The sequence below is a fragment of the Emys orbicularis genome, chromosome 9 (genome assembly GCF_028017835.1).
Source record: "Emys orbicularis isolate rEmyOrb1 chromosome 9, rEmyOrb1.hap1, whole genome shotgun sequence".
Taxonomy (NCBI): Eukaryota; Metazoa; Chordata; order Testudines; family Emydidae; genus Emys; species Emys orbicularis.
The window spans coordinates 3,606,695-3,619,525 of NC_088691.1; the positions used below are offsets into that span (position 1 = coordinate 3,606,695).

Below are 12,831 nucleotides of genomic sequence, written 5' to 3' on the forward strand. Positions count from 1 at the left end.
ATAAGAAAAACTGTTAAAACTGGATACTATTATAAGAGTATAATTTTGAGAAGATATCATGAAACATGAAGATGTGACATAATTTTTCCAGAATGTTTAAAATTATAGCGCCCTGAAAAATTCTGAAAATAGTGTCCTTAACATTGACTTTCAGTTCAGAAAAGTGTAGTGTTGCTTTTTTAATGTGAGATAGACCAAGCTTAAAACTCTTTGCAGTAGGTAGAAAAAGTTTAAAATATTAAATATTTATATAACTAGTCAAATTACTTCTATTTTTTTAAAAGCCAATATTATACACAAAAGGAGTCAATTTTTTTCTTCTAAACCTTTATTGTTCGTTTCACTGTCTTGTAATTTGGTAAATATCGCAAGCAGTTGGGGGCGTTAGAAATACATAATTAAAATTAAAAAAAAATCAAAGAGGAAAGGTTTTGCAGGGATGCTTTATTGTGTTCGTGTGTTAAATGCTCATTACTAGAAAATCAATTTGCTTCCGAGGGAGGTTTAACAGTGCATCACGTCACATTTCCAACACCCCATTTCATACTGAGAACTAATTTAAGGATTTTTTTTTTTTAAATGTCCAAGCAACAATTTCCGGAGAGCCTACCTGGCTTGTGTTTCATAAATAATCCAACAAACCTAAAAAGGACAATTTAATTACACAGTAAGGTTAAGTTTTCCACATACAGTACAACATTTAATGCAAAGGCAACTGCAAAGGCAACATTTTAACCTCTTTTGCTTCAAATATTTAAGAAGTGTAATTTGTTTGGACTAACATTGTCGTCTATGAGTTGTATGGTTTTTGTTTATGGTATTCAACTAGTCTAACTTAAAAGATTTCAGTCCCCATTATCGCCACCGTTCCACATTCCCTATGTAATCAGTAGTTGAATTATCATCACTCTGTTCTTTATTGTGGGCTTGTTTTGCCTTCAGGATCTTCCGTTGCTCTTGGCGCTTCCGCCTGGCTTCTTGGTGTTCTTTCTGTCGCATGTACTGATACCTTTGCAAAAAAAGGTCTTTTGCATAATCATACAACTCCATGTCTAAAAAATTGAGGGTCTCGATGTGTTTTTGAGTCTGCTCGTCTATTTCCACACTAGAGGCCCTTGTGCTATTGTACTGTGTGAACGGCGCGATGAAGTTCATGTTAAAAGTTTTTTCAAACAGATACTGAGTCTTCCTTTGAAACTCCGTAAGGCCAAAGAAAGCCATACGTTTCAGGTTCTCTTTTGCACTGTCTAGAAGAACCTTATTTCTTTGCTCTTCTGGCATGACAGACAAGTTGTAACATCCAACCAAGCTTAGGTCAGACAGCATGCGGACCTGCCGATTATTGGCTAGATTGTACGGACAATCCATAAATTCCTTAAGGGAACAGCCTGACCAGTCGTCCCCTGTGTAACAACTGGGTAACTCTTCAGTAGTTGGAGATCTTCCATCACACACGTGTAAGGAAGCCTTCCACGTTGCTCCTCTCTGGACATGTCTCCATTCACTCAAATATCGGGACACAGGGTCGCGCAGGATTGTAATATAGTAAAAGTTCCTGGGAAGGGGAGAAAAGAAAAGGCAAAGTGTGTTTAACCAGGTAGATCTCTGGCATACATTGCTTTAGCAGTCACAATCTATGGATGTTTGGATAAGCTTAGTTAATAAGCTTTAGAAACTCTAGTGAAAATATAATGTACCTAAATCCCTGAGGGGAATATAACAGCTATAGGGCATATCTTCTCTGCACCTAATCTCCCTGCTTACTGTGAGATTTGCATTTACAGGCAAAGTATAAACTGAAAATATAATTTATTTTGACTTTACTAACAGTGCTTGATAGCCCGGAAACTAAATTCCTTTTCATTGTCCACTGACACATACAAAAATGTGCCTTTTCCCTGATCTGGAGGGACACGCTTTGCTATGGCTGTGTCTACACTGGGGAACGTTACCAAACAAATTGCCACTGGTGCTGCCATTGGTGGGAGCCTTAGCGTAGACAAGACTCTGGTGACTCTTGAGTTTTCACTGCCATGTCAATTCAAGATGGCAGCCCAGCGTGCTCTACTCCAGGAAGGGGTGTAGCAGCAGGTGTACTTCCCTTATGCACAGAGCTACAGGAACCGTTCTCGGGCACGCCTCCCCGAGTTCTCAACTGCTCCTAATGCTGACCGGACTTAACATGGTTATATTCATCAGTTTCAGAGGCATTGGGGAGCTGACAGGACTAAGTAAGAACTGGTCAGACCCTCAGCCCAAATCATCTTCGTTCAGTCCTGGAGAAAAATGTGCTTCCCTAACCTCTAAAAGGCCTTATGCTGCCTGTACTGAACCCCTTCCTGGGGGTCTGTCATTTTCAATGGGGCTTGTGCTGCCTTCCGATGGCCCAATCTCAGGGGAGGGTGGGAGCAATGCATTCTTGGGCCTGGATTTTCCGATGTGAGGAAACCCTGGTAATTGTGAAATTTGATGCCAGGAGCCAGCCAGAGCCTAACGGCACACTGGGAGGGGATGGGAAAACAAAAGGGTGATTCCAGCATGGTCAGAAAAGAACCGAAAAGGCTTTGGGGCTTGTCTAAGCCCAACGTCCAAACCTTCTGAGGGGCCATCACTGGAGATGATGGGTCAGACCCTTCACTGACCAATCCCCATTATGGAATCTCACTGATTAACAGGATCACCTGGGGTCCCCAGACAGAATCTGGCACCATCCATGTTACCAGCAAAATGCAATATTCAGTGTTTGCACAAGTGAAAATGTGTTTGGGATCATTACAAACATGCAGCTTGGGGAGAACGTTAAATTAAGTTTTAGTTTTTAGTCATTTACTTTTTTCTTTAATGACGAGTGCCCTCACTCTCATTTGCTCTGGCTGAGTGCTGGTCATTCATTCAACTCAAGTAACTATATATCCGTGACAGACTAATACACCATATATTTTCAATTCAAATAAACGTGTTCCTTGTACTACAGTGACATCTTCTGGTACTATGCAGGGCAGCTGTAGCCGTGTTAGTCCCAGGATATTAGAGACACAAGGTGAGTGAGGTTATATCTTTTATTTTTTATTTTATTTTATCTACTTCTGTTGGTGAGAGAGACAAGCTTTCAAACCACACAGAGTGAAAGAAGAGCTCTGTGTAGTTCGAAAGCGTAGCTCTCTCACCAACAGAAATTGGTCCAATAAAAGATATAATGTCACCCACCTTGTCTCTCTAATCTTCTGATACTGTAAGTTATAGTCCACAAGATGCTGCCTTGGACTACATTTCCCAACGGACCCTGAGAGCCCAGTAGTATGAATCTTTCATTAAAAGATTAGGCCCCTAAGGAGAAACAACCTGGCTCCTTTCCTCAATCAAGACAAGCAGGTGTGTTCTCACCAGCCCTTAATCTAACTGAAGTGAAATGAGCCGACAATCAGGACTTCAATAGATGAGTCACTGCACAATCCCGGCTTTATTTATTTTTTTTGTCTGATACCAGTGCACAAAAAGCAAACAGGAAAGATAAGTAAATAACAGGAAATTAAATGATGCATTACAATATGATTTTATAGCAAAAGGATTTCCGGCTGGAGCACGGGTTTCTGTCTCGAGCATCATCGTAATGAATATGCATAGAAAAAAAATGGTGCATAAGAAGCACAAGCTCCTGCTTAAACATATATTTTGTTAAGTACTAACAAGAATGGTGTAAATCGCACGAAAGAGCAGTTTGATGTGCTGCGCTGTAACAGCAGCAGCAGCAAAGTGCTACCGGCTGAATTTACAGGAGACTTTATCTACAGTGCACTTTAAAACCGAGTGGGAAGAGAGATTTTTCTAGTTCGCTCATGATGGATGTGTCATTGCCCTCATGGAAGTGCACAGAGCTGGATTTAAGCTGTGATGCCTCAGGGACAAGCTACGCACAGTGTAAACATATGTACGGAGATGTCAGCGATAACAGCAGAGGGGGAGCACTTTATAATAGACACACAAAGAGGAACTGCAGACCAGGCCTCTTTTCATACAGTAACGCGGCGTGCACTGCGTAGACACTGAGGGGCTGCGTAAAGACTCCTGTAGCAAGCTCGGATTCAATCTGGGTTGCAGCCAAGGTAAATAATCTTTTACTTAACGGATGGTGTCCTTCCCGTCAAACATTTACTCTGTTTTATGCCTTTTGCTTTTTATTTGCCTAAACCAGGGGGACAAACGAGCAAAGGCAACACAATCATACAGCCTGTATGTACTGAACAATTCCCAGGGTTTCTGGTCCGCAGAACTTCAGCCAGGGACATGTCCACAAAAGTTCCCCAGCAGCAGGAATGCTTGTTGGAAAGGGCATCTCCAATGGGCCTCGGTGTGAAACGGGTAAAAGGTAACACTGCCTAGTGGTCTTCAGACTAAGCCTTTTCTAAAGCCAATCAATGAGTAATTAGGGAGTTGTGGTTAGTGCAATCTCTGGCACGGGTTGGAGCACCAGCCATGGGGGTAAGTATCAGGGGGTCGCCGTGTTAGTCTGTATCTACAAAAACAACAAGGAGTCTGGTGGCACCTTAAAGACTAACAGATTTATTTGGGCATAAGCTTTCATGGGTAAAAACCTCACTTCTTCGGATGCATAGAGTGTGTGTCCCTCCAGATCAGGGAAAAGGCACATTTTTGTATGCGTCAGTGGACCCATGGGGGTAAGGAATACCACGTCTTATTCTGCAGTCATCCTCTCTGGCTGAGTTAGGGGTGGGAGTGACGGCTCCAGAGGGAGTCATCTAGCCTGAAGGATGATCTAGGCATAGCACAGCAGGCAATGGGTATGGGCAATGGTCAACGGTGGGTTCTACTATTAAACCAGAGAACCCCAAATTTATAAAAATACGAATACTGTGTATATACACGCACGTACACCTAGACACACATTACTATAAAATATGACGTTTACTGAAAAGTGTTTGTTTATATATATAAATAAAACAGTTAAAAATGGAAAATCTGCAGGAATGGACAATATAACAGCTAAACTGCTAAAAGCCAGCAAGTATTAGAAAAAAAAATACAAGAAGGTACCAGCTGACTTGCCAAAGACAATATTGTACCAATCTTGAAGACAGGAGATCCTGACGATCTGAATAGTTAGAGGTATAAGCTTATTGGCAGTACCAGGAAAAATCATGTCAATAAATAAACTGTCAACAAATTAAGGCCAGTTTAGAGGCAGTAGTAGGCAGCTTCAGACAAGGGCAAAGTTGCATTGATCAGATATTCACACTCTGACAGTTGAGGGGGGAAAAAGTCAAAATGGGGATTAAAGATGTTGGCTGTTTTCATTGGCTTCACAAAGACAGTTGATTTGGTTTGGCAGGATTCTTTATGGAAAGTAGCAAAAGCATATGGAGTTCCAGATAAGATAACCGCAATGACTCCTGCAGTACCATAAGGATTGGTGGGAAATGTAGCAACTGGTTCAAGTCAAAGTTCGGGGGCATAAAATCACCACTGCTTTTTATCACGTTCTTAAGCCGGACATTAAGAATGTTAGACTAGTTGGAGGCCATGACATTGGATGATCGAGAGTTAAGCTCTTTAGTTGATGCAGGTGACATCATACATCTGGCAGTCACGCTGGAATTAATGATGATACTCTTCGCTACCTTGGAAAATTGGTGTAGTCAACTTGGACTTACAATAAATGCCAAGATGATGAAGTGGTTGCATCTTGGAAAAGGGATAACAGATGAAGTGTTGAAATGTAGCAATGGTGAATCCATAGAACAAATAGAATCTTATGTGTATCTAGGAAGCTTGATCAGTGCCAACAGTTCCATCAAGGACAAGTATAAAAGGAGATGTGCCTTAGCTACAAGTGCTCCACAGAAATTGATGAAATTATGACCTGATGAAAACATTACGTTTAGTACCAAAGTGAAAATTTATCACACCAATCTAGTAACAGTATTACTCTACGATCTGGAAGCAGCTGCATTAAATGACTGCATCAGAAGACTGGAGGCAGTAGAGAAGATAGTTCTTTGAAAGATGGTAGGTGTAAAGTGGAACAATTTTAAACAAATGAAAAAGTTAGGAGCATAGGATGTGAAATCAGGGCATGGGATTGGCTACAATTGAAAAGATTTTGATGGTGAAGACACTGCAAAAGACAAACAGATGATAGGATGCCAAAGAAAATAATGCAAGCACAAACAAGGTCAGTCCAAACTAGATGTCAACAATTGACTAGGTGGTAGGACACCATACACGGGGACATGACCAACCTGGGCTTAATGGAGGAACAAGCATAGACACGAATGAATGGCAATGATGTATTGCTTCCTGTGTCTGGAAAGAGGTTCCAGGATATGAGAGAGAAAATATATAAATATTGTAAAGCATCTTGCAGTAAAAATGGAATGTCATACTTTATAGTAGAGAGACAACGTAGATGAGGTAATAACTTCTATTGGACCGACTTCTGTTGGTGAAAGAGACAAGCATTTGAGCTACTGAGAGCTCTTCTTCTGAACAGGGTTTAGCACAAAAAAGGGCTCTGTGTAGCTCGAAAGCTTGTCTCTTTCGCAAACAGAAGTTTGTGCAATAAAAGATATTACCTCACCTACCTTTTCTCCCTAATATCCTGGGACCAACAGACTATAACACTACTGCAAACACCAGATTTTATAGTAAAAATGTATGGGCATTTCAGCTTTTTTACATACTGAATCCATATTCTAAATTCAAGTAATATATAGTGTTAAGAAAATGCTATGGATTGCAAATTAAAATACACCGTGCTAAACAATGTTTTTCACTTTCAGCAGTTTATGCCCATAACCACACCCGGCCACAGAAGTGTCTGCACTTTCTTTCAATAGTGTTTGGTACATGGTGGTCAGTAAAGACACCAGAACGACATTTCCAGAGTGATCTGTTTAAGAAAATGAAGGAGTTATTTAAGTAAACAAGCTTTAATGTCATGGAATTCTGTTCCTTAAGAGCTGAACAAACAGGAGCAATCACTCCATAACTCTCCAATTCCAGCCTCACTACAGATTTTTTTCCATCACCACAACAGACTATAATGTTGTCATCTTTCCTACTATCATCCTTGCCGCTATCAGCATGTGGGATATTAATTTGCTCCTTAGATTCTAACGGTACCACTTGCTAAACAGCAGCTAAACCCTTATTTCGTATTGTTTCCTTCAGAAGAAAAACCACTAGGTGTCATTGTTTTACAGACAATTGTCTGTGGCTAGATCGAAAAAAAGTCTAACGCAGAGTAAGCACATTAGAAGCCCAGAGAAAAAGCATGAGCCATGATATTCTCTCCTTATGTAAAATATACATTTAAAAAGAGGGATAAAAATAAAATAAAAATTTACAGAAACAAAAAAAAAAAATCAACAAGTAAAGCAAAAGGCCATAGGGAGAGCAAAACAGCATCTGATTTCTGAAGCGGAGCGGGAGGAAGATTTTGGCATTATGCAGTTAGTACCACTATTCTTTGGCAGGCTTTCACCTGTTTAAAGTAAAGTAAGTTCCAGAAGCCTCAGTCACAACGTCATCCCTCTGAAACAGTTAATACTTCCAGAACTTAACCAAAGTCCTTGCAACAGCACAGAGGAAAATAGTTTTGCTAATTTTTGGTGTCACTGAATATAATCAAACACATTCATGAGTTACAGCAAGAATGAAGTTAGTCTTCAAATCACACACCCAAAGTGCAGCCAACCAATCATATTGCCCTTTTCAATGATGGGAGGGACTTTTCTCTAGAAGCCGCCTGTGATACTGTGTACCTCACATTAGCACCCTGGAGCCCCCACATTCACCACTGTGATAGGATTACGATGTTTTGTACAAAGTATGCCTTGTGAGGTATCATTCTGCAAGTCTTGATCTGCTGAACAATAACAACCTGTTGGATTGTATGTACTATCATTGTATGTGAAGTTATGAATGCGTGTTACTGAAATATGCTGTGAGGTTGAGAGACACCCACAGCCAACCTTTCAATTGCAACAAAGGACCAGCCAGACAGGTGCTGATGGGCCATTAAAGGGAATCCACTCTCCCAATGGCCATCCCAGAGACTTCTCAGAGAGAGCACATATGCAATGGAGACTGCCTGTCCAATGGGGGCTGCCTAACCCCCACGTCACAGCAGGGATCTTTCTAGCAAGTTGGAAGAAAATATAAAAGAGGGGAAGTGCCATCATCACTTGGCTTCCCCCTCCCCCTCTCCCCCCAACACCTGGAGGAACATCTGGAGGACAAAGACTTTGAACTGGGGAAGGGCTGGTCCCAGGCTGGAAGGTAGTCCCAGCCTGTGTAGTGAGGAACTGTTACCTGGCATGTACCATCTGTCAGGGTGAGAGACTGTTTGATTCAAATCCTGCTTAGTTTGTAGAACTTAGGCTGCAAATTTATTTTTATTTCTTAAGTAACCAACGTTGATCTCTATGACTGCTGCTTATAATCACTTAAAATCTGTCTCTCTGTAGTTAATAAACCTGTTTTATATTTTACCTAAAACACTGTGTTTTGGCCGAAGTATGTGCCGATGTGCGCCACCAGTAGAAACAAAAAACCTAGCTATAATATATATTTTTAAGAAGTTATCATAGGGATATTTACTCCAGCCAGGACAGGTTAGGCATTTTAGAACTCACTACTCAAAGAATTAAATTTAAGTGTAAGAGAAATAAAAATTATGAAATGCAGAGACCAGTCAAAAAACTGAAATAACACACTTTGAAAGAATAAAATTACAGAGAATATGTGCGCATTGCAGGAAGTAGCAAGAAGTAACAAAAACAACAACACAAGTATGTGCTGGGAGGTGAGTGTGAAAGAGCAAGTATGTGTGACACAGAGACTGTGTGTGAGTGTGAGTGTGAGTGAGTGAGTGAGTGAGTGAGAGAGAGAGAGAGAGAGAGAGACTGTGCATGCACTGGCTGCTAGGGAAGTTTGAGAGATGCCGTGTGCTGTCTCTTTAAGGCACTCACAAAGCTCTCCTGAGCCCTGTCTCCCCTCCCCTGCTCTGCAGAGATGGGGTACATGGGCATGCGGGGGGGGGGGGGGGGAGGAGGAGAGAGACAGACAAACAGTGTGTGCTGGCTGCTGGGGAAGTCTCAGAGACCGTGCGCTGTCTCTTTAAGGCACTCACCGGGAAGGCTGGTTCAAACCTCAGACCCAGCAGCTCTCTCCTGTTCCAAGTCCTGAGCCAGGCTGTCCCCTCTCCCCTGCTCTGTGGAGATGGGGTACAGGGGCAGGGGGACACCCTGACATCAGCACCCCCTCTATAGGGTTGGCCAAAAAAATGTATTTTTTTTTAAATGGTGGAAAAATTTCAAACTCAAAGTTGATTCCAATTTGTAGGATTTGAAAATGGTTGTGAATTATATTTCATCAAAACCATTTCTGATAAACAAAAAAACTGAGAACATTTACAATTAAAAATGTTACTAATTTTTTTTTGTTTAGTTTTTCTGTAAAATTAAGTCAACAGATTTTTCGGGTTTGTTTTTTTGCTAACTATCTTCCTATCACAGGAAAATGCCTTGTTTGAGGAACAACAGATGTATTTAATGTTAGCTAATATCATTATTGTAAGTGAAAAAGGCCAAATAAAAAAAACCAGTAAACATTAAATTCGTTTTGGGGAAATATGTCCAAACATAAGGATTGAAATATGGAACCCTGAAGTGTTTAGAGTTTTGTTGAACATCTGCAGAGTCAGGAAACGTGAGGGTTATCTGTCTGCAGAAGGGAACTCCAAATGTTTGCTCAGAGGGAATGGTATTTTTGGCCTAAGCTGCACTGTGCACATCTCTATCCAGTTTCTTGCTTATCTCTACCTAGTTTTTCTCTTACATATGGTCCTGCATGCACACTCTTCCCGAAGCCTGGATTTCCCAGTTGCATCATCCATTGAAGACATGGGCATGGAAGGTCACTTTGTTAAACAGCAACTGGACCCAATCTTAAGTATTCTGCAGATTATTTCGAAACCCTAGTTTGGATGCGAAAACTTCACTGCAAAAAGAAATTATATCTGGGTTAGCCACAAGCTCCTTTTGTTGAAGTTAAACCTTTTTACTCCATCCCTCTACCAGAGATGGATTTGACCTTGGTGTCTGAGAATGATCTGCTATAACTAGTAAGACGTGTCAGTGCTTTGTAATTATTTTTAGTACTGCATGCAACAGCTTGTTCCTTTTGCTAATCTCGACAAGAGCACCGAGCTCCTGCCCAAACTCTGAGCTGCAATGATGTACGTGCAGGCAAAGCACAGATCCTTTCTCACTATGACGCCTCCCTCCAACTCCAGAAAGAAAGCTACGCTCATCGTAACAACAGGTGTCCAGAAGCTATAGCTTGGATGAGTATGAAACAAAGAACAAAAGAAGCTCACAGGCAGCCTAGGAACAAGGCTGACCCTGAAGCTATCAAGTACCAAGAGATGGGTTTGACATTCATTTGCTCTTGATAACTCCCTGGGCGCAATTCCACCCTGGAGTAAAGTGGGGGGCTGAATGGTTTAATAGTGTAGAGAGAGCCAATTCAGCATCAACTGCTCTGCTTATCACATTATTTCAAGGTTAAGCCAGTTCATTTTCTTGAGTCAGTGAATTATTCACACACTACATCTTATCATAGATGGACCTACCACAGATTTGGAGGCTGAGTTCAGATCAACATGCATTAGTTTGGATGCTTATTCAGACTGCTGGAGTCTGCAGCACTGGGATAGAAATCACATGATAAACAAACTCTTGTGCAATGTTAGTGCTTCGGGACAGGCTCTGTCTTATTTCACATTTGTGCAGCGCACATAAAGCAGCCCTGATACTCGCTACCTTGACATGCTACCACAATACAAAGAAATAAACAATCATAAATAGCTCTGCGCTGGCTGAAAAGACGGCACAACCAACCTCTCTTGGTATTTGGATGCTTCCACTGATGGACGGAGCCAGGAAGCCCAGCTAGCTTGTTACGATGAACAGTAAAGTTTATTGAAAATGTTAGGAGTCCAGCTTTAGTTTCGCGTGAAAGTTCTAAGCCAGCTCTTATTTCCTCTCAACATACACCTTATCTCTATCGCCCCTGTGACTCACCACCACCTGGCAACGACAAGCCAGGTCTCCCTGGCCCTGCGCAGGATTATCAGTGCAACTACTCAAAGATTTCTGAAGCCGGCTGATAAGATGCTGGCCACACCTCAGGAATCTGTGTGTTCAGTCTAAGAGGCGCTAGTGGAAACAGTGATTGCAGCAGGTACACTGATACCAGCCTTCAATAGCAGTGAGAGAGCAGCAGGCCAAAGACCCATTGCTGTCGTTAAACCAAAACGTTTTACCGGAGTCCTGGAAAAAGATAAAGAAAAGTAAAGACCCATTGACCTGTGCACTCAGCTACATGGCTGGAAACCCGGTGCAACTCCACTTGTGTCAGAGCCACCCTCGCTTGAGCGCGTCTGCCCCATTATACAGCAGCTCTCATTTTGTGTTTGTTGAGAAACATCCGCTTTATTTACTTCACTGTTGGGACCAGCTCGCTGCAGAGATACTCTGCATTTACACCAGTATGGCTGAGAAAAGAAACATGGCTCTGAATCTCTGCCGGGCTGTGATTCACTTATGTCTCCCAGCAGCACTTCAGCGCCTTGCAGACACCGGTAAAGCCTGGTAAACTCAACCCGCCTCATAGCTCTTCGAAAAAGAGACTGCTGTGGCAGCCTGAGCCCACCAGGCCTTAACAGGACCCACAGACCTGCCATGATTCCCCGTCTACATTCCCATTCTAGTCCAGCCCCAGCAAATCTAAGTGCTCTCCCCTGGTTGGGAAATCCTGCTTTACAACCCCTCTCTCGCTGGCTGAGGCAATCAGAGGCCTCACGAGAAGCCAAAAAGCAGATGTAATTTGCGTTTGTGTGGTGGGGGGACATCACTGCCTGGGTGGGGGTGGGGTCGCAGGCTGGTAGAGGGTGGCCAGGGTGAGCTTTGCAGGTGCACAGAGGGCTGCGGTCATAGGATGGTCACTCAGACAAGGCGGGACAGGGCCATTGTATTGTGATACGTAAAACCTTAGGCCATCCCTACTGCCTCACAGGGCAGCAGCTGGGTGTTTGTTCTCTCACCTGGCAGAAGACAATGGGACAGACCCTCAGCTAGTGTAAACTGGTCCAGCAGCATTGAAGACAATGGAGCGACACTGATTTACCCCAGCTGAGGATCTGGCCCATTCCCTGTAATAACTGGGGAAGGAGGCGCTCCAGAGTCACCGCTGGGTGAGTGCTCCCAGCGGGGGATTCACAGAGAGGCACCGGCTGCTGTGGGTCCCTAAGGGGGATGGAGCATTCTGCAGCCACTGCTGTGAAGGAGTGGTCTGGGGGCAGAAAAGTCAACCTTTCCCACAGTTGCCATGTGGACTCTGGCTACTGCTTACTGTCTGCCACAGAGATAAAGTTGGAGAAACTCAAGGGGAAAAAAAAGTGATGCCTAAAACATCACATGCAGGGACCCATGCAGATTAACGGTGAGGATTTTTTTCAGGGGAAATCACCTCATGATTTTATGCTGCATGGACCTGAAGACTTGACGTCTCTCTCACGGCGCGGGGGCCTCGTCAAGTCAAGCCACTGTGGCGAATGTCGGCTAAGTGGTATGAGGAAGCTGACTGCTACATGGATGCCGTACCCATGCTGTGGATAAACAGATAACTGCCATCGCCAGGGCTGTCGACCCCACCTGGGGGTTAAATGACAAAGACTTTTGAAACCCAGGATGTCGGTACGCAGACACTGACACTTAACGAAAAGGAGATGCGGTGCGCAGTCCTCCC

At 42.8% G+C, this 12,831-nt stretch overlaps 1 protein-coding gene across 1 annotated transcript in view; it reads right to left on the bottom strand.

Moving 5' to 3' along the window:
* Nucleotides 1–855: 855 nt before the first annotated feature.
* HS6ST2 (heparan sulfate 6-O-sulfotransferase 2) overlaps nucleotides 856–12,831 on the bottom strand; it is a 224,008-nt gene continuing 212,032 nt past the window's right edge. Inside the window, 1 exon segment of the mRNA XM_065411061.1 lies at nucleotides 856–1,555. Coding sequence (XP_065267133.1) covers nucleotides 856–1,555 — 700 coding nt within the window.